The following is a 23,442-nucleotide window of genomic DNA, read 5'->3' as shown; positions in this document are numbered from 1 at the left end:
TTCAATCTAGGCAACATTAAGATGTATAGACTTCAACTCCCAGAATCTCCAGCTTGCATGAACACACATCTTAAAGTTACCGATGTTGAAAAACTCTGCCCTAGAGATACCTTTCTGGCTTTTTAAACACTGCTCAGAAATGATATTAGCAGTATTTAAAACAGAAACAGAGAATTAATCCATTACAGGCAATTAATATTAAAACTAACAGATAAGACATTTGTAGAGGAATGGAAAGGGTTCCTTGACAAAGGAAGATATGAGTTGTTAGAACTTGTAAGAGAAAGTAATAATTCAGTCCTGGGAAAGAAGGAAGTCATGATTTTGTTTGCTATAAGAGGAAATAGAGGAAAACTCTGGCAAGCTTTCAAGATTCTGTTTTTATAACCTACAATGATAAAATAGAATTTCCATAATCCTCGCAAGTTGTCTTCCCTGATGCAGCCTCCTTTGAAGAGTTGACAATAATTTATTTCCATGTTTGTATTTGGGTAAGTGGGAAGATGTTCTTTGAATGGCAGCAAAGCTGTACCTCTACTGTAAATTTCTGGTGTTTGTAGCATTTATCTACATAGAAACCTCTATGTTAGACACCTCTAATGTGATTTTTCTTAAAAATAATTAGTTTAAGAATGACTGACATACAATATGTACATGTGTGTGAATTATAAATGGTTACTTTAGTTTCACAGCAAAAATAATTGAAATTACCATTTCCTCCTTTTTAACTCTGTTTCATATACAGGCCTGGCAACTCCGATTTAGCCATCTGGTGGGTTATGGCGCTAAGTACTATTCCTATCTCATGTCTAGGGCTGTATCATCTATGGTATGGAAGCAGTGCTTTGCACAAGATCCATTCAACAGGTATGAACTGAAATGCAGAGCTCTGTACTTTTTTTAAAAAAAAAAGAAGTGTTGATTAACCTCCAGGTATCATTGAACTGTTTCATCTGCAATGCTCCTTCTTTTTCTTGTTACAATATTTTTTATCAAACCCAGGAGTAAAAGATTTATTGCAAGTTGAGTTGAGATGGGGACCTATTGTGGCATTGGTTTATATAGATGCACAAATGCATTTCACCTCTGGATATGGGAGAAATTCAAGAAGAAAAACACTTTGGAACCTATGCAGACATATAAGGTGCAATAGGATTCTTCTGCTGAGAAATGAGTTAAACTGAGAATCTCATTTGTGCTATTTTGAATGATGCAGTTTATTTAAAATATTTTTTGATTGTCCAGTCCATGGAGTTTTTGGAAAATTTACAAAAAGAGAACAAAAACAATAAATACATATACCTATAAAGGTAACCTAACTTTAGTTTCTTATGGAATGCAGGGAGGCACATCTCATGAAATTATGTATTCTGAGGAATTGGGCAACCATACAGAAGATCTGTCATTGCACCTGTGCCCAGGTTGGCTTTCTTAAAAGTAGGGGACACTCAGACTTAGTCAATTCTGTCAAGGTGGATGCCTGATGCGTCATAGTCTTGGATTTTATAATCCAACATTGCTTTTTCCCTCTGTTTTTCCTGCTTTAAAAAAATGTAGACTTTGTAATTACGCAGCATACAATGGGGCAGGCAGTTAAGGACATTGTCTTTACTTTTAAAAGATTAAAGATTTGTGATAGCCATCAGCAGTTCCCTTACTAAGAAAAGATACCTGGTTCGATAGTGGTCCCTGAGGGAAAAATAACCTTGAACTGATCAGTGACTACATACCAAAGACAAATTAGCAGCATATTGTAGCTGCAAATGAAAGCAAATACAATTTGAAGGTGCATCAATAGAAGTATAATGTATAGTTTCTAAAGCATGAGAAGTAATAGTTCTGCTATATTCTTTAACGATCAGACTACAGCTTAAATCTGATGTTCAGTTCTGGGTAATATACTTTAAGAAGAATTCATACTGGCACCATATTCACAGGAAGCAACAAGGATGATCAGAGAACCTGAAAGTGAGGCTTACAAGGAAGATATATTTAGACTTGAGTAATGTGGAGGATATATGAAAGGACATCATATAGAAGGTGATCAGGACCTCTTCTTCAACTTCCAGAGTCTGACACACAATATAATGTTTTTAAATTGCAGAAAAGCTGATTAGAAAAAACTTCTGAAGAGTAAGAGCAGTTCAAGAGTAGAAACAAACTCCCAAAGAATTGATGGAGATTTCTCAGCCACTTGTGATGCTTTGATCTGGATTCCTGTATTGAGCAGGAGGCTGGACTCAATGGCCTTTCCCATATGATTATATCATTTTATCCTTAGTACAGTACAGACACTTAACCTGTTCAGATAACATGATAGTTCATATACATACAGTTCCCATGTCAAGTTCCATGTGTGAGCTATCCACTCCTCATTAATCCTATGGACCCAGAGCAGGCAGTCTGTGATGTTTCAGTTTTTCTTTAAGTTCAATTGCCATCAGTTACAATCAGCATGTCAAATGGTCAGGAGCTGCCATTTCTGAAACTTCCGGTTTGAAGGGCTTTGGTGACAGACAGGAATCCACGATCGTGCGCGGTTTCTGCCTGGGCTCGCCGCTGGAGCACTCCGAGCCGGCTGGTTTCGGGGCTAAGCCACCCCATAGAGGTGGTGAAGAGGGGGGAGATTGCCAGCAGGGTTGAGGAGAGCCGCATCTCTCCTCCTCAGCAGGCCAAACTCCCTTTCCCGAAGGTGGTAGGAGCGGTGGTCAGAAGTGGCCACCTCAAAGAAGAACTCAACCGGAAAAGAAAGTGCAGGAGGAAGATAAGAAGTGAAAGTTTTGGCTGACCGGGCTAAGTCGAAAAAGCAACAATTAAGGTACCCTGGAATTTAAATTTTACCAAAGATAACATCGCTCCCAAAGAAGAATAGGAAGCAGCAAAAGAAAGTGAAAAGGGAAAGGTTTTTTTTTTTCTTCTCTCTCCTTCCTTACATTGACAATTAAGAGATCTGAATAAGAAATCGGAAAAATCCGCTTTGGCACCAATAGGCAACTAAGCTGAAAATATAACTAAATGCCAAGGGGACAATAAAGATTTCTGGACAATAAAAACTTTTTTTTCTATAAGTAGGAAGGGAGAGAATAAGGGCAGGATCTAGAGGGAGGAGACTGCCTGGACTTCAAAAGAATCTAAAGAAATTTCAATAAGACTTCTAAACTTCTAAAAGATACATTTTAACTGAAACTTTGCAACTAAATAGTAACCCCAGGAAGAGAAAGTGAAAAAAAAAAAGAAAGTGTAAAAAGAATCAGCTTGTGTGTATTTGGATTGTTTGGTGACTTTTGGATTTTTGGTTATTATATTTGAATGCTTAAAACTAATTGGGTGGTTGTTTAAAAATTTTACAATGGCATCACTTCTGGATGAATTGAAAATGGAACTTAAAAAACACAAAGAAGATGCACAAGAAGGGAAGGGCTCTTTTGGCTTCATTTTTCAATTCTTAGAAATGGAGATCTGCAACTACGAGAAACAACAAGAAAAGACTGCATAACAAGAAGACTGGGACAAAGAAGAAGCCATCTTTAATGAACAAGTAACTCTATGTGGGGAAGAAAAAGGAAAGGGGGCAAAGAGAATGGAGAATTTAAGACTTAAAAAAACAACCAAAGAAAAGAAAAATAATTTGGAAAATAAATACAGTGTTGGAAAGCAACAGAAAAGGGGAATACAAAAGAGGGAAATAGAGGCAGAGAGACAAAGGGGTAAAAAGGGGAGAGAGAAGAAGAGAGGGAAGAAGGAAAGGAAAAGAAGTTACAAAGGTTTGGAGCAAGATATAAAAAAACAGGGCCTATTTAGAGATAATGGGTGAAATTCTAACTAAAAAAGGGATTCTGTAAAGGTACATAAGATTGTATTGTTATATTTGTAATAGAAATAATTTTAGAAAATTGGAAACAACATGGTACCACTAATTTGTTATAATTTACCTACTGTCATCATCTACTTTTAATGATCCCATAATCTGTTACATAGTGACTCTGGGCAACTGAATGGAGCTGAGTGTTTACTGGCCGGATGCCCTTCCTGTTGCCAATGCGGACTTATATTCAGCAGATATATTCTCATGTGCCCAGAGAGAGAAATATCTGCCTCTACCTAGGATCGAACTCACAGACTCCTGATTGTGAGGCGAGAGCTCCACCTCTAGGCCACCATATCACTCACAATTTGCCTACTGCGCTCTAGTATAAATGTATTTATTGAGAGCTTTTCTGGAATGAGATGTAAAATCTAAATAATTAGATACTGGGTTTCTTGATAGTTTAGTGAGGAACTTGGAGAGAGGTGTGGTATGAAGCTGAACTGGTTGTGATTGCTATTTCCATAGTCATTAATGTACACTGAAGATGGTATTTAATTTCGTTGTATGAGGTGCAATGACAAGAAAGTAAACTAAATAATGCTCTCTCTTCCTTCAGAGCAATGGGTGAACGTTATCGGAAAGAGATGCTGGCACATGGTGGTGGCAAAGAACCAATGCTCATGGTTCAAGGTAATATAAATATTGTTAGCTTTTTATTGCTTTTCCTCAATTTTTTATTATTATTATTTATTGATTAACCTACAGGCCGTATCAACGTACGAGGTTCAAACACATATTACCAATAAAATCCTATACAAACAATTTAAAATAAGAGTAGGGTAAAACACAATAGTTTTAGGAATAAAATACAATAATTTAATGCATAAATATGTAAAATAGAATAAAATGACATAAAATTATATTTCTGTATCACCCCTGCAATCTACCCCAATCAGGCCCACATATGCTGATCTCAGTAGGACCATTTTAGTCAGAAATTGTGCTGTATTTTAATGTCATTTTCAAATTCTGGTCACACATGACATTTGTTGTTTTAATAAGGGCCTCCCACTGGGCCCATATGTTTAATGTGTGGTTCAAGGTACTTATCTCTCGCTCCCTCACTTTTCCTCAATGTACTTTTAGGAATGACCATGGTTTGTAATTCAACATGATTTCAATCGTACTTTTTAAAATCCTTGTGAACATTTGCTTTAAAAAATGCACATGTTATAGCCATCCATTTTTATTCTTTGGGGACAATTTATCCTTTTTAGAAACCACAAAATGAGATGGTTTCAGTTTAAAAAGTAAAAATTAGGGATAGCATATGATAGTCTTCTAGCATCATTCCTATTTTTCTTTTTTTTCCAATTTTATAGTAATCACTAATAGTGCCATAGCAATAGCACTTAGACTTATATACCGCTTCACAGTGCTTTACAACCCTCTCAAGGCAGTTTACAGAGTCGGCATATTGCCCCCAACAATCTGGCTCCTCATTTTACTAACCTCGGAAGGATGGAGGCTGCGTCAACCTTGAGCTGCTCAGAATCAAACTCCTGGAGTGAGCAATAAGTTAGTCCTGCGGTACTGCGCCACCACAGTTCTATTTAGTGCAATTGTTGGTTATTTCCCCCTTCCTTATCAAGAGCAGGTACTTAATGACTTTTACCCCAGTGAAGCCAGGAAGAGGGATATAAATTCAGAAATAAAATAAAAAATGGTTATTTGTTGAGCACAGCTCTTTACTTCTATACTCAATTGCTTATACTCTATACTTATACTTATATACTCTATACTTATACTCTATACTCAATTGCTGTAGACATTTTGATATTCAGAATGTTACTTACTAAGTGCAGATTAGTTCAATGTTTACTTTAAAAGTATATGTCATTTAGAAGGTGCAGTGGATATTTTACCTTTGCAATTAAGCAGCAGTAAGTAGTAACTTAGTCAAAGTAGTGGGACCAGCCTAATTACAAAATCTCCAAATAATGAGACAGCCACCTTTTAGTGCAATGTTTGATAAATACAGTTTGCAGGTGGTTGAAGCTTGGGGGCAGCTATTTCCAGGAATGGCATGGCTAACGGTTAATCTTTTATTTTATTTTTTAAAATATAGTTTATTAGTTTTTACAATTAAAACCAACCAACAATACATACACAAATAAACAAAAAAAAGGAAAAGGAGAAAGAAAAGAAAGTTAATCTTTTAATATGGAAGTGGACTTCAGTGAAAGTGATCCCTAAAGTTCCTGTAGACTTGGGATGAAGTACTATAGATTTGGAAACAATTAGCACAAAAACATTACCTTACGAAAATATAAATGGCAGTTCTGTTTTTAAATCCCAGTGCCTCACATCATTTACAACATATCCCAAAAAAGAGGATATTTGTTGCAGTCATTTCGTCCTTGGGGCTCAGACAGGAAATGTGAAGAATAAGTTCTCTGCTCTCACCCCAAGATATGATGATGTGGCCTCGCCCTTAGTTTGTGTTTGATGGAAATAGCTCTTTTCATGAGAAAAAGGATTTTGTTAATATGGTTCTTGGATACTGAAGGTTTCAGTCTTTGACCTCATTGTAGCATTTTAGGTTTGGGAAAACATGTAATAAAACATTTTAAAAAGCCCCAGAGGGTCAAAGAAGAATGATAGGGCAGGTATCCATTAAGTTTGGTATGTTCAAAGGCTGGAGATGGCTTGGGGAGATGGTATAGACATTCAGTGACCTTTTTATTCCTATATTGAAAAATTGCATTTATTTCTAAATTTGCAAGCTGAGGTGGGATTTGAGTCTGAGAGTTGATCTGAATGTAATGGCTCTTTTGGGTGGCATAGGAGGACATTTGTCATTGTGCTTGTCCAAAGATTTCTCCTCCAATTGACTTATTATTTCCAGAATAGAAAAGATAATGCATATATTCAGATTTCCAAAATAATGTTTAAAAGTAAAAACGTCTGGCTACATTTTATTTTGTGGGTTTGTTTTTTAACTTGCATTATTTGTCCTTGAAAGCAGAGGCGTCAAACTCACGGCATCACATGACGCATCAGGACTCCCCCCACTTTGCTAAACCGGACATGGGCGTGGCCAGTGCATGATGCACCCAGACCAGGAGTTTGACATCCCTGCTTTAAAACATATTTCACTTAAACTTGTACTTCACCAAAAACCTTAGCAAGAACTTCTCTATCATAAACTTCAAGTTGCTTTGAGATCATCTCCCGATGTTTCTTGTTTCTTTTTGGGAGTTACTATTGTACACACAAAAATGCATATTCAAGCTAGTTGACTCTTGTAAGATACATATTAAAGTCTTCAGTGGAAGATTTCAGTTTGGCTAAAAGCATTCTGTAGTATTACTAGAAAGAGAAGAAGAATTGGAGAAAAAGAAACCCAAATATCCGAGGCATATTGAGTGATTTACTAGGTACTACTACTATAAATTGTGTACTAAAGTTATATTTATGTTGGCAGTTCTAAAGGAACGATTCACATCAGAGAGAAGCAGTGTTTTTGTAAACTTTGTTTCTCTAATGTTAAACAATATCAGAATTTTCCTAATGTAACTTTTTAAAATGTTAATGACACAAAGAAAGGCATGTGGGTGTGTGTTAGACCTTGTCTTTTCCTTCTATATATAAAAGAGCAGATGTTCTGAATCATCACTGATTGTTTAAACTTACAAAGACCAGTGCATCGTTACCCAGCATTCTCTGCTAAAAAAAAAAAAAAACCAGAGAAGCAATTTAAATTACAGTTTAACTTAAATTACACTTGAAAAATACTATCTCCGGATGCAACAATGTTTTGAGAGAATATTCTATAAACTATCGAAGTAGGCTGTTTGACTTTTTCTTAATATTATGTGATATGTATTAGTCATAAGTAGATGCAGTGACAAAATGCATGCTTCAACGCCAATTATGCCTCTTATGTTACAAATATAAAAGAATGGAGATTGCATCACGATGCCACAACATACCATTCATCATTTTGGTATCCTAGACACCGGGAGCATCGGTGTGAAGGCTGTTTTAAATAAACTCTGCCCACATTTGGCATGACTAAGAATGCTTCCAAGCCAGGTAGCAATTAATGCAAAGAAAAGAGATGCTACAGCATTCAGGCTGCCTGTTCTGTTCTGAGAGTACCTTTGCTGATCCTTTCTTGGTGAGATTTCAGAAATGGTTTGCCATTGCCATGTACCTAGGATTGGGAGACTGACTGGCCCAAGGTCACCCTGCCTAGGGTGGAACTAGAACATGTGAAAGAACTAATGAATGAATTCTTTATTGGCCAAGTGTGATTAGACACACAAGGAATTTGTCTTGGTGCAAATGCTCTTGGTGAACATAAAAAGAAAAGATATATTCATCAAGAATCATAAGGTACAACACTTAATATAGTCATGGGGTACAAATAAACAATCAAATCATACCAGATAGAAACAGTCAATATAAATCAACAGTCAAAACAGTCTGATAGAAACAGTCAATATAAATCGTAGGGATACAAGCGACAACATTACAATTCTACAATCACAAGTGGGAGGGGATGGGGGATAAGGAGCGATGAGAAGATTAACAGTAATAGTAGTGCAGACTTTGTAATAGTTGAACAGTGTTGAGGGAATTATTTGTTTAACAGAGTGATGGCATTCGGGGGGAAAACTGCTTTTGTATCTAGTTGTTGTGGTGTGCAGTGCTCTGTAGCGTCGTTATAAATTGCCTGACATTTTCTAGCCCAGAGTCTTTAACCACTATACCAGGTGGCTCTCTTCCATCTTACTAGAACATAAATGTTTCATTGAAGTGTGAAAAAGGATTGAAATAAAAGTACCGGTAATAGAAATTATACCCTCCAATTATTTAACAGTACCCCAATTTGACTATATTAATTATACATTGATTGTAGTATTAAAGATGAAATTATGTGTAATCTTAATTATATTAAGGTTATATATAAAAATATGAGATATTTCTGGGAAGTGCTTCCAGTTTGTATCCAGAGTATATACCTGCAATATGCAATAGTTAGGGTATGACCCAATGCAGAACATACAGGTAGTCCTTGACTTACAATTACTTGTTTAGTGATAGTTTGAAGTTACAGCAGCCCTGAAAAAAGTGACTTATGACCAGCTTTCATACTTATGACTGTTGCAGTATTTTCCCTTGTGATCAGATTAATGTGCTTGGCAACTGGCATGTATTCGTTAATGTCTCATTATTCCAGGGTCATGTGATCATCCTTTGTAACCTTCCCAGATAAGCAAAGTCAGTGGGGGAAGCCTTAATGACCACATGATTCACTTAACAACTGCAGTGATTTGCTTAACAATGGTGGCAAAAAGGTCATAAAACGAGGCAGAACTCACTTAACTGCTTTGCTTAGCATGGACATTTTGGGCGGAAGAGTGGTCATAAGTTGATGGCGATCTCTATATCGGATCATCAATATATCAAGGAGCAAAGCAGCTTTGCTTGAAATGCAAATTATATATAAATGGCAGGAAACTAGAGTGAGTAGATGAACCTGTGTACTTTGGCAGAATGTTTACGGAAGATGAGAAACAGATGAAAAAAACTGTGTGATGTGCAGATGTTGGTAGCAAGGATGCGGGTGGTATATAGTCTGTAGAAAAGAATGAATGTTTGCCAGAAGAAATAAAAATAGCTGTGTATAAGAATGTACTTCTGCCCACTTAGTCATATAGAAGAGTGGAATTTGTCAAGAGGAACATAAATGTTGAATGCAGTGGGATGAAATTTGCATGGTAAAACAAGAACAGGTAGGTTAAGAATGAATTGTTGCTGAAGGAATGTAGATTGAATACAAAAGTGACTGATGAGCACAAAAGAACTATTGAGGTGGTTAGTTCACCTCGTGAACATGAATAAGGATTGCAGGCTTGTATGGTATTCCTAAAAGTATTCTTTATTGTCTCTTTCAATCTAATCTATTATTTTTAAGTGCAGAAAAGGCATAGCTTCTTTTAAAGAACTATTGGCAGGTCTCCACCTGCCCACCAGATTTAGCAGGTAAGGCCTGCTCCATGTCCCTTCCATGAAACAATTTCATCTTGTTGGACTTATGAGTCATGCCTTCTAAGCATGTCTCTGGAAATAATGAATGGCCCCAACATTTTTAGTTTTTCACAACACAAGGTGTTAAAAATCCATGTCTCTGGAAATAATAAATGGCCCCAATGTTCTTAGTTTTTCAAAACACAAGGTGTTAAAAATCCATCTCTTTTCTCCAGACATTTGAGCTCTGCTGGTTGATGTTGCCTTACTATAAGTTGGAATATGATGTTTGTGAATTCAATCATTTACAATTGGGATTATTTCAGATAGTTTTTTTCTAAACTTTGCATGCTGTCCAGAGTTACTGCCATGAGACAAGCAGCAGTAGAAATCAGGAGAGAGGGGAGAGGATTGACATCAAATACAAAGCACACTTTCCAGATTTGGATCTGAACACTGCATGTTTCTAGAAAATTGAATTGCAAGATAAATATTTGGAGGAGGAATGAATAGTTCAGGAAAGACTTATATTTTCTTAACGTTTCTTTTGAAAACAGATTTAATTCCTTGTTGCTATTGGGGAATAAAGTGTTAATTGTTGATAATTTGGCATTTTCAATTCAATTCCCTGATTCCAGGTTTCAAGGCAGAGGACCTGGACAGCTTTCTTAGGGCAATTCACTGTGGTGGGACTTACTGTACTTTCAGTTATGGTTAATTTTTATCAGGTGTTTAGAATCAACATTCAATTCATTCTGAGTTATCTCCCTTTGATATTTCCTAGGTATGCTACAGAAGCAACCATCAGTGGAAGATTTTGTGGAAGCCCTTGTATCAGACTTAGATCAAGACTTTGAAGCATTCTTTATGGATTCTGAATAACAGGGAAGAATATTCTGAAAGTTTTTTGAATGTATCAACAGTATACATAGAAGTTGGCGTTTGTAAAAAAAATGTGTAAATCAAATAAATGCTTTACTTGAAAAGAAAATGGTGTTTTTCTTTATAGAAAGATAAGCATGTTTTGTGCAGCATTCACGTATTTGGTATTATTATTATTACTATTTGAATATAAGTATACTAAAATAACTGCTTACCTCACATATGTTCAGAAAAAGGAGACGTATTTTATGCAGAGGTGGGCTGTTGCTGGTTCGCACCAGTTCTGGCGGACCGGGTGTTAAGATTTGGTGCGATTCGGTGAACCAGCAAATCCCACCACTGGGTGGCCCTGCCCCCACCTGTTTTTCAGGCTGGTTTTGGGGCTGTTTTTGGCCTAGAAAACGGCCCGAAAACCAGGCCCGAAAACAGGTGGGGACAGGGGCAGCCATTGGTGGGATTAGCCCCAACCGGCTGAATCTTACCTCTTCGAGGCGAGTGGCCAGAAGGTGGGGCTGGGTGTGATGAGTGACATCACCCAACCAGTCACATGACCAGCCAGCTACACCTACCCAGCCAGAGAACCGGTTGTTTAAAAAATTGCAGCCCACCACTGGTTATATGTCCTCAGTACAACAGTCAGATTACAGACATGCCCATTACCAACATGTACAAAGGTTAAGTAGTGTAAGCAAAAAGAAAAGAAATATACCTCTAGTTTATGTAAACACCATTTATCATATCTCACCTTAGCTTTTCATTCTTGATTGCACCCTGCTCATATACTACTTTGTGTTGGCCTTTCGTTCTTTCCCTTTCTTGTCATTTTCTTTTAAATAAATCCATCAATTCTATCCAACCATGACTTTTTTTTCCCACTTCCTCTCACTCTTCTCATATATTTGTTTTAGGATCCAGTCCTTGCTCGGCCCTTCTGTATGATCAAATCACTTAAATGTGCTACTTTTATACTGCTCATCCATTTTTATGTTCAATCAGCATTCATTCTTCTCTTACCACATATGTTTATGCCATTCCTGCTTCTTTGAACTTCCTGTTATGTTCCTCAACTCTCACTGCCACATAATAAAGGGAGTGAGTGACTGATTTCCTTTATGCAGTTTTGGACAAACATTTGATTCTTCTGAACCTTTGCATGCTTTAACTTTTCCCCAGCTACTTTGCCGTTCATCACAAGACTGAATCACTAACATGAAAGCATTCATAATTCCCAGGTCGCCAAAAGACCATGTCTTGAACAAGAAAGACACAATAAGATGAAAATACCGGATCTCATCTGGCAGTTTCATGAAGGAGACAGCACATAGCATCCCTACTAAATAGCAAATAAGGGAAAATAATGCATTAGATTCAAGAAATGCAAGGAAATAAGTATTTGTCTCAGCGTGCCTGTATTCCTAATGAAACTCTTGCTGCGGAGCACATAAATAAAAGAATTGTATACATATTTAAATCTGCTTAATACTATTTTTCTTTGCAACTGGGTTAGATGCTCAAGATTCAAAATAATTATGCCTAAATTGATTAAATCAGGTTGCTGAGGTCAAAGCATTTTTGTGTATTTGAAGTTCTCTTTAAGTTTTGCATTTGATTTGACTGCTCTACTATGTATAGGCCAGGGGATGAAAATGAGGAAAGCAAAGAGGAAACACTGAAGGGCAAATGCACTGTTAAAGTATCCCGGAGCAGAAAGAGGGAGCTAAAGCAATATTGAATATTTTGCTTTCCTTGTGAGTTGCAGGCCAGAGGGTCAGTGCTGGCTTGATTGCTCTATGCAACAAGAAGCAGCCATATATTTTTTTTGTCTTCTGGAGCTTTTCAGTGGCAAGCTCTTGTGAGTGACCAAGGCACATAATGTTGTTCCTTAAAGCCTTTTCTTTAAGCTTTACAAGTATGTTTTTACAGCTTGTCACTCAGGAGCTCCTTCCCATTTCCAACAATGTACGTAGGACACTCCTTTCTAAAGCGCATCGATGTAGTTCTTTTCCATTCTGGCTCTATTGTTTTTTTAAATAGAAGTGTCCATGCATGCTTAACATGCTTCCCTCACAATGCCAGGAAGTCATGCAGTTAATTGAGCACATTAATGATTTGCACTTAATTTGTCTCTAACTATAACTATGGGGAACTAACCTTATTTTCTTTAAATAGAAGGTTTTTATGGAGAGTGCAATTCATTTTAAATTATTAGATTGAGGATGCAATAAATAGTGCTAGAACAGGGGTGTCAAACTCAACTTCATTGAGGACCACATCAGGGTTGTGTTTGACCTCAGGGGCCAGTGTGGGCATGCGTGGCTTGATGTCACTCGTGTCGGGGGCTCCTGTATTGGCCTGAGCAGTCTGCCAGAGAAAATGGACTCCTGAGCTCCATTTTAAGTTACGCCACCCTCCTGCAGCCCTCTGCCAGCCAGAATAAAGCTGGGGAGGGCCATGGGCGGCCCTTGCGAGCTCCATTTTTGGCTGCAACGGCCTCCTGAAACCTGACAGCAAAAATGGAGTTTGGGAGGGCTGAGCAGGCCAGTCCTTCACTGTTTCCAGGTCAGCCCCGTGGGCCAGATCTAAGCATCCTTGGATCTGACACCCCTGTGTTAGAATAATGACAGAATAATAATAAATAATAACACTAGCATTTATTTTCCTATACTTAGAAAAGATGAGTGATAGACTCATACTCTTGTTTAGACTATTGCAACACACTCTGCAGTACATGGGTTGCCTCTAAAGAGCATTTGGAAACTTCAAGTGGTGCAGAATACGGTTGTGTGTCTAATAAATGGTGCCAGTTATACAGCACTCATCCTGCATGAGCTGCATGTCAGAGTATATTCATGAACTGGAATAGAGCATGGTAACAAGGTCAGCCAATGAATAGGTATAACAACTAAGTCAGCCAATGAGGACTGTTTGGAAACTGAAACTAGAAGTAGCCTAGGCGTGGCTCTATATTAAGCTCTGCAGCTCTGAACCTATGTTAATCTCTGAGTCTGTCTATTGAAATGAAACTGTTTCTCTCCTCTGCTGTGTATCTTGCTTGCCTGCTGAACTAAAGTGAAACTGATGTCTGTTTCTGTTTGAGTTTGCTCTATGTTGGAGAAATCTACAACTGGTATTATAAAATTTACTTTATCTGTTTATAAAGAAGTTAAATGAAGCATCAGTCATCTGTGTTTACTTTTCTGGCACTGAATTTACGCTGCAAAACTCTGAACACTGCATTTGTTACCAGTTTGTTTCCAGGAGCAATTCAAGGTGATGTTTGTCACCTTTAAAGCCCTACATGGCTTGGGACCAGATTACCCAAGGGATTGCCTTCTTCCACCTTTTTTGTTTTTCCTGTCCTAAATAATAAACGGTTTGATTTTTCTGACTCTTCCTGTTTGAACTGCTTGATTCTGACTGATCAGTGTCTGATCTCTTCCATCTCAGTTCCCTGATGCCTAATACACCAGTTTGTAATTGTTTTGTTTCACTGTGTTAAGTTTTCTAATGTTCTATTTTTTCCCATATGGCAACATCAAAAGCAAAGGCATTCATCTAACCACCTCATCAATATTATTAGTATTCCAAAAGATTGTCATCCTCATCCTCAAGCATGGTTTATTTTATTTATTTATTTATTTATTTAGGTTTCTATCCCACCTTTATTATGTTTTATAAATAACTCAGATGGTGAACATACCTAATACTCATTTATTCTCCTATTTTCCCCACAACAATCCTGTCAGGTGAATTGGGCTGAGATCACCAAACTGGCTTTCCTACATAAAATGGGGCTAGAACTCACAGTTGCCTGGTTTCTAGACCAGCACCTTAACCACTATACCAAACTGGTTTTCATGAGCTCATGTGGAATTCATGCTCATATTGAGTTTATGTTGAATGCCATCTGACCTGAAAGGCCCATCATCTGACATTATATTGCCAATCGTTTTAGATTTTTCTAGCTATGTGGTTTTCTTGTAAATATACAGGAGTGCTTTGTTATTGTCTTCTCCAAATCATATTCATTGGTGTCTTTGCCATTGTCACCAAAGTGATCATCTGCCTCCAGCATCTTCCTATGTTACTGTTCCTAAGTATTAGGATGGCCTTGGGTAACCCTACTGGGAATATATACTCTTAGCATTAGACTCCTGATGTTTTTCAGTCATCCCTCTTGGGCACACAGACCTGCTGGCAGCAGAGTTGGATAGTAGCGAGGAGGTTGGGGAGGAACCTGGGCCGGGCTTGGAGGCTGAGGAAGATCCAGAGGAGGGCGCTGCATCAGGGGTAGAGATGGAGCCAGGGCAGGCTGGCAATCAGCAACTGCCTTCAGACTCAAAGACAGCAGTGATGCAGGGGAGCTTATGGAACTGGTTCACAACCTGTGCATGCGCAGAGCTAGCAGAAGACAAGAACAATTGAGAAAGCAGGGTCGACTCAGGAGTAAGACCACACTTCAGAGATAATTGGTCCCTCCCATAAGACGTAAAAGAGGAGCAAATGGGATGTGAGCTTTTGCAGGAAGCAATTAGTTCGTTTGCTCAGAACACCAGCTTTGAAAAATGCTGTTTGACTCTGTTAAGTTTGGCTTTGCCCTGCATCTGGCAATTAGTTCTCTGGCCACATTTGAAGTGCAATAAGGTGGGTATTTATCTACATTCCCCTTAAAGGCTGTTTTTGAAGCCTGGCCAGCTATGAATGAATGTAATTCACAGCTGTGGAAATAAAAGAGATTTTGCCGGGATTGCAATTGTGTTCTATGCTTTTTAAGGAAGCCTAGGTCAGAACAACACCTGCCACAATGAGGCAACACAGCCTAGTACAGCAAGGCCCGATGGTGCAATGATTAACTGATTAATTTTGCAGGCAAACTCTGCCCACAGCCTGGAGTTTGCTCCTGGTGGGGCTCAAGGTTGACTGCTGTCCATCCTTCTAAGGTCAGTAAAATGGAAGACCCAGATTGTTGGGGCAATATGCAACTAAGATTTCAACATTGTGAACTGCACAGAGATTGCTATAAAGTGCTATTGATCTGACCCAAACCCTTTTCCAATAAAACAATCCAAAGGGAACAGAAACCTTTTAATGGTTCTTACAAATCCTCGGTTAAAAGACTTCTGCAAACTAATTAACTTTGATAAGCACAAGCCTCGCAAAAACTGTGAGACTGCCAAGAATAACAGATAAGAAATAATGTACAACAAAAGAGTCTTCAAATACCAAAATATTGCAATGTCCATGAGGTTGGGGTTTCAAAATGTTTTTGCTCCCTGCAAAGAACGTTCGCTTCACAGCTGGCTTTTATCTTCTTGAAGGAGGGGCCATTACCTTGCAGCCTTACTCCTGAGTCACTCGTGCTGTTGCAGCTGCTCTTTCCTGCAAACAACCCTGCGCGCACGTGCACTTGGCACAGGCTCCTCGAGAACCTCCTCATTGCTGCTGCCAGCCCCCACAATCTCTGAAGGCAGCAGTCCACTCCTTAATGGTTCCTCATCTGAGTCCTTACTCTCCTGAGCCGTCTGCACCTTCTGCCGGCTAACCACAAAAGCTATGGAGTGGTACGTAATTCTAAATGCTTTTGTTACTTGGGGGTATAACTAGTTAGATCCCTATAAATGCTGCCGCTTGCTTCTTCTCTGCCTTAATGGTACAAAGAGTCAGGCTCTATAAGAACCAATTAGCTTCTAACTGATGGTTATGGGGCCCAGCAAGCTTTTATCCAGGCGTTGTACTGTGCATTAGTTTGGTTAAGTTTATACAACGTGCTAAACCAGGATTTGATTAAATATGCTTTGCTGAACAAGACATAGTGACCCGGTTTGCTCATTATGCTAAACAAAAAATAAATGACATTGTTATCCAGGTTACTAATGGGATACTCTGCAAGCTTCAATAGGTTTGCCTGTTCCCAAGGTCTTTTCAAGAAGTGAAGGCAATCTTCTCTTTTATTAATTTCAGCCTATAAACAGAGCCAATTGTGGAACGCTAATTGGATCCTGGAAGAGCTGAGAAGTGGGCTGAATTAGACTATGACTGATTTGATTATCTTTTCTGTGATTGTATTTATGCATTTAACACATCTTTATACTGTTCTTCATTCTGATTAGAATCTGAAAATTCTATTCAGTCACAACCTATTGCCTCTCTTTGAACATTTGCTTATTTGAATGTTCTCATAGCTTCTTGGATGAAACACTGATAGAAAAAAAAGTGTGTGATTGAAGAAATAGCATCAAAGCTTGATGCTTATTTTGTTGATTTTATGAACAAAGCTCTCCATCTTGGCAGCAGGATTTCATAATAGAAAACCTTTATAGAAGCATGATAGATAGCAGCAGAGTTCAGAGCTGTTTTGTAATAAATAAATAAGGCAACCAGATCTGGGCTGTGAAGAATTACTTCCTTGCTGGTGTGTTGATCCGGATTGTTTAATATGGTCACTCTGTACTAAAAGTAAAAAACATGTGCATGGATATTGTGATTCATGAAAAATTTGAAACAGTTGCAGCTCTTTTTAGTTTTTAGAAAAGCTTTGGGTTTTTTCTTTTCCCTTTTCCTCTCTTTTTTGCTTAAAGCTTTGAAGCTATACAACTGATGGTGGTAGTGATTATTGTTAAACACTGGAACAAAAGGCAAAGACGAACAAAAATTTAAACAGCTGCTTAGCTTTAGGACTTTGTGATTAGTCTGTGAGAAAGAGCATAAATCAAGCATGTGTTTGTAGAATAAGGACCAACAGGAGTCCAAGTTAGTTGGCTTTGGTTTACTTGCAATAAACCTCTGCTACATTTAATCTCTCCATTTAGCTGATTCTCTAATTTGAAAAATAATTTGGGAACCCATACGGTCCCATTTGAAAATCAACCACATCTTTTTGAGTGGCACTACATTGCGAAGCAAACATTGTCCTTTGCAACATTAATAGAGCAAGTTCTTGACTTATGGCCACAACTGAGACCAGAATTTATGTTGCTAACCAAGGCAGTTGTTAAGTGAATCATGCCTGGTTTTACAACCATTTTTGCCACTGTTAAGTAAATTGTTGCAGTTAAATTAATCATATGATCATTAAGCAGTTCTGGCTTCCCCCATTGACTTTGCTGGTCAGAAGCTGGCTGGAAAGGTTGCAAATGATGATCACATGCCATTGGGATGCTGTAACCATCATAAATAAATATATTTAGCCAAACACCTGAATTTTGATCATCCCATGCCGCTGACTATGCAGGTGCTGCCAAGGTTGTAAGTGTAAGGACCAATTGTAAGTCACCTTTTTCAGTGCTGTTGTAGCTTTGAAGAGTTGGTAAATGGTTGTAAATTGAGAACTAGTTGTGTTATAGATTTCCTTAGAGGACAGAAAATACTTAGTTTAATAAAATAAATAAATATTGAAATGTCAACATAAATTTTAACTATCACCCACACATAGTCATCATGATGAAATAGGTGGTCATAAAATTTTCTTTGTCTTGTTCTCAATTTAACTGAAAATCTGAAATACATGTGTGCTTTGATTGCTGGAAACATGGGAAACCCAAGCAACCACCTCTTTTACTGAAGAAGAAAAATGTTTATTTGTTTAGACTTAGTTTGTTCTGTGAACTCAATCACTGTCAATTACAAACCACAGTTTATGGCCGTGATGGCGAACCTATGGCACATGTGCCCAGGGGTGGGATTCAATTTTTTTAACAACCAGTTCTGTAGGCATGGCTTAGTTGGTGAGTGTGGCTTGGTGGTAATGTAACTGGCTGGGTGTGACCAACTCAACATCACTCACATCGAGTCACGCATCTCCTCGTCTGGCCTCTCATGACTGTGGGATGCTACAACAGTCATAAGTATGAAAAATGGTCATAAGTCACTTTTTTCAGTGCCATTGTAATTTTGAATGGTCACTCCTCACAAGCAAAGTACCAGGAAAAGGAGGGGGGAAAAAACTCCAGAGAAGTTCCTGAAACAGGAAGTCTAGTCCTGCCAAGAATGTAATAAGGGTTGACAGAGAGGCAGTTTCTGTAAGCAACACCAGAATGTTTCTTTCCTGTCTTCCTTACAGGATTAGGCCAGTAATTTCTTCTTACAACCAGTTCTCCGAACTGCTTAGAATGTTAATAACCGGTTCTACCGAATAGGTGCGAACTGGTAGAATCCCATCCCTGCATGTGCCAGAAATGGCACACAGAGCCAGTTCTGCCAGCAAGCTGTCACCCAGAACAGATCTACTGGGCATGCGCACACGCCTCCCACCAACCAGCTGATTGCTGGATATCTGCCATGCATGTGCAGGGGGCAGGGCATGCGGGGAAGACACATGCACAGGGGGCATGGCGCACATGAGGTCACGCATGCATGCACAGAGATGCATGTATGTGCAGGGGGTCACAAGCCCTTGCAGCACACGACGATGAAAAGGTTAGCCATAACTGGTTTATGGCATGAACCCCACTCATGGATTACCAAAATATTTTGCTCCTTAAATCATCTGATCTCTATCTCCACATGAAGAAAATTTTGGCCTCCCTGATTTTGGGGACACAATAACAACTAATTATATCAGACTGTTGTTTTTTTAACAAAAAGAAACTAGCCTCACTTAGTTTGAGTGCACAAAAAAAAAATTGCCCATTCCTGCTTTAAATTTCCTTCTCCCCCTCTCCCCCCAGAACAGCTGCCCATCACATCTAATTCTATCATTAAATAAATAAATAAATAAATCAGAATAATTTCATTCTTGTTCCAATTTCAAAGGAACCCCTTTAAGGAGAAGTCTTTGATGTGACCATTTTTTAAACCTCTGCAACTAGTAATTTACATGCCACACAGTAGAAGCCAATTGCACCTTGAGAGAGATGGATTATAGAGACAGAACAATAATTATACCTTTCCTGTTTTAACTGCTCATGATTATGGCTTACTGATAAATCCAGAGGGGTGGGGTGGGAAGCAGAACTGAAAGCTTCAAAGGTATTTCTGAACACGTTTACCTCCTGCCCCTTTAGCCCGGCTGTCTTCTGGATTCTTTTGAATAAACTGAATGTAAAGGAAGAGGAATGGGGTCCACCGAACTAGGTAAATAAAACACAGCTGTGTTTTGCAAACACACCTTTTCATCCTCTTGAAGCGCAGTTAATATTTTATAGTTTGCCTTCTGATATGGCTCAGGCGGTGGCTGAGATGAATGAGTTGTCTCCTGAGCTGGAATCAGCTTTTTTTTTAAATTTCTGGTGGATGCAGAGTTTAGGAGCCTTCCTTTCTCAAGACATACATATTTTTGTGCCTAAAAGCTGGGATGTTCTTATGAGGACCTATATTCCATTTCATGTTATTGTATTGAATTTTTTTTTCCTCGGAATTATGGGGAATGAATTCACGGAGAAGCAAGATTGACTTCTGCACACCAAAAGCACAGCATTTGGTGTCTAGTTTGTAGACACAGAATAGCTGAATGTATGGTCCTCCTTTATACCTGAACTACCCAATTTATATTTTATCTTGCTTCCTCTTGTTAAAAGACTTGACAGCCAATACTATTCCAAATAGCTGTGGGATCCAATTTGGGTCAGTGTCAGATCCATGTATCTGCCATTCTTCAATGGAAGAAGAAGGGGGCGAGGAAGTTGGTACAAGTAATCCTTTTTGATGCAACCTGAATATATTAAATCTTATATTGATTCTATATAACTTGCACATGATAGACAACTGGAGGACTGGAGCCAGATGTCTAGAAATTTGTCACCTCTTGAATAGATAACAAGGTGAGAAGGGACCATAAAAATTCCAGCTCTGGAAGACACTCCTGGGAACTCTTCTAAGATACGTTCCCAGAGAAGGGGAGGGGGGAATTAACATGTTGGTTCTTTGTTTGACTAAATCCACATCTATATAAGGGGAAGGGTTCTAAACCTTTATCTATGACTGTATGCCTGGAAACAGACTGCTTTGACTAGTGCTGGGATTCTATGCCTTTCAATAAAGGATTCCTTTTGAAACACCTAGTTTTCAGAAGTTCATTATTTTCTATTGAAGGGAAAAAGTCCAGTGCCTACAGTCAGTCAATGGGACCAGACCAGTGGTGGGATTCCATTTTTTTTTTTACTACCGGTTCTGTGGGTGTGGCATTTGTGGGTGTGGCAGGGGAAGGACGCTGTAAAATCTCCAGTCAGAGGTAGCATTTGCCGGTTCTCCGAACTACTCAAAATTTCCGCTACCGGTTCTCCAGAACTGGTCAGAACCTGCTGAATACCACCTCTGGACCAGATGTTTAGTCTTTTAGACACCTGTTGGAGCCCATCCTTAGGAACTTCTCTCTCACCAGAATCATTCCAAATAGTCTTCATAAGACAATAGTTACATTAAAATTCAGCCAATCCATTTGGAGGCTGCCAGATTCTGGGCAGCTGACAACAATTTATTAAATTTGTACACCAATTCTCAAAGACTCTGATCTCACAACAATCAAAAGAAATTATAATGCAGGTAGTTCTCCATTTACGACCACAAATGAGCCTAAAATTTCTGTTGCTAAGAGAGACAGTTGTTAAGTGAGTTTCATCCCATTTTAGACATTTCTTGTCACAGTTAAGTAAATCACTGCAATTGTTAAGTTAGTAACCTGGTTGTTAAGTGAATCTGGCTTCTCCTTTGACTTTGCTTATCAGAAGGTTGCAAAAGCTGATCACATGACCCTGGGACACTGCAACTGTCATAAATGTGAGTCAGTTGCCAAACATCTGAATTTGAATCATGTGACCATGAAGATGCTGCAAAGGTCATAAGTGTGAAAAACGGTCATAAACCATTTTTTTCAGTGCTACAGTAACGTCAAACTGTACTAAACAAATAGCTGTAAGTCGAAGACCATCTGTAAGGTAAATAAAACCTAAAAGATAAATATAAAAGACTACAAATGTGATTAAAACGAAGAATCTCAGTGTTCCTTGCTGAAGAGCCTGGGTCTTCACAGTTACACAACAACAGATTGGAGGAGGGAGGGCATCTGGATCTTGGGAACCTAAAAGGTAATTGCTGTAACAGAGAAGGGACACTTCTATGGTCCCAATAAATAACTTTGTTTAATCAAAGGAACTTAAGAGTGAGCCAACCCTGCAGGATCAAATCATTGATGAGAAACAGCCATGCCCTCAAGTAACCAGGTCCAATGCCATGTAGGGCTGACAACCAGCAATTTTAAACAGAAACAGATCACAAGCATCCAGAAGACAGAATCTAAATACCAATACTTGGAAAAAATGGTAAATGTCAGAGAAAAAGAACGACAATTTCCAGGGACAACTCTTACTATTGGTTAAGATGCTATTCATATCCTCTAAATTAAGATGAAGAATCTCTAGCTTCCCACAATGAGTGAGTAACGTTTATTGACCTGCAAAATACTATAATTTTCACTAGTATATCTTTTCAGTTTGAATGGGGGGATCACCCTAAAGGAGCATGTCCAATCCTGTTTAATGAGGAACATTTAAACTTAAGCAATGCCATAGTTCAAAGTGATGCCTTCAGCCAAGATGCGAGACCTTTTAAAAAGCTCAAGGAGATACAACGTGAATGGCCAAAGGTCCACTGCTGTTTTGCTCCAAATTAACCTTTGACTGTTCGAAATCCCATTCCCACCATATTTCTCAAGATGCTGTCATTTTCTTTGACCTTGTCAGTGAATTAATTACATATCTCCACTATCTAGAAATATTTCATTAGAGTGTATGAGCTGAACTCCATTGTATATAATAATTGTATTATTACCTGTGAATCAAAAAGAGACCAAAATATGTCAAAGACTAAGGATTTAAGATTTGACATATACAATATAATATAATGTGAGTCATTTGAACATATTTTACTTCAAATATTTTAAGTTTTGAAGTAGACAGGAAGGAAGAAAAAGAGACTGAGAATAATAGTTCCCATCTTTTCTCACCATTACCCATTATGGCAGATACTGGGGGATATTGTCATTCAACATCTTCTACACCAGGGATCTGCAACCTTAAACAATTAAAAGAGCCATTTGGACCCGTTTCCTACAGAAAAGAACACACTGGTAGCCACAAAACCTGGGTGGGTGTGACCAACTCAATGCCACTCCCACCCAGTCACATGACACCCCCCAGGTCATGCCTACCCAGGTTTTCTGGCTTCTGGTGTTTTCTGTGGGAAATGGGTCTCTCTCTCTCTCTCTCTCTCCCCCCTCCCTCCCCCCTCTCTCTCCTCCCTCCCTCTCAATTCTGTTTTTTTGTGATTTACCTTCTCAGGCCAGGCAAGGAGTGACTGGGAGAGGAGGGTGAAGGGCGCGGCCAGCCAGTGGTAGGATCACCTAACAGGGAGCCATAGCAGAGGGCCCAAAGAGCCGCATGCGGCTCCAGAGCCACAGGTTGCTGATATCCATTCTGCACCAATCTTGGCTTTCTGAAGGTTTTTAAAAAAACACACTGTGTCATTCTCTCTGACACATACAATGCACACACACAATATGTATGTATGTATGTATGTATGTATGTATGTATGTATGTATGTAAAATGTGAATAACATATTATCTAAATGTTTATGAAAGGGACTCAAATAGCATAATGTCCTCTTAAAACTTCTATTGTTACACCAGCTCTTAACTAAGGTACATTGTGCTGAACATTAACTGGGATATGTGCATTGTGGAAAATCTTACTCTAAAGCCTCAGCTGCTTCCTTCAGTTTG

The 23,442-nt window shown here is 38.6% G+C and overlaps 1 protein-coding gene across 1 annotated transcript in view; it reads left to right on the top strand.

The window, feature by feature from the left end:
- The window catches only part of MIPEP (mitochondrial intermediate peptidase), a 57,329-nt gene extending 46,491 nt beyond the window's left edge, over window positions 1–10,838 (top strand). Inside the window, exons 17-19 of the mRNA XM_026708819.2 lie at window positions 746–867; window positions 4,425–4,498; window positions 10,632–10,838. Coding sequence (XP_026564604.1) covers window positions 746–867; window positions 4,425–4,498; window positions 10,632–10,729 — 294 coding nt within the window. The 3' untranslated portion in view covers window positions 10,730–10,838. The remainder of the gene's footprint in view (window positions 1–745; window positions 868–4,424; window positions 4,499–10,631) is intronic.
- Window positions 10,839–23,442: the final 12,604 nt, after the last annotated feature.

This window comes from Pseudonaja textilis, chromosome 7, assembly GCF_049901715.1.
Source record: "Pseudonaja textilis isolate UNSWEBS1 chromosome 7, rPseTex1.2, whole genome shotgun sequence".
Classification (NCBI taxonomy): domain Eukaryota; kingdom Metazoa; phylum Chordata; class Lepidosauria; order Squamata; family Elapidae; genus Pseudonaja; species Pseudonaja textilis.
This window is presented reverse-complemented; position numbering and strand designations above follow the sequence as displayed.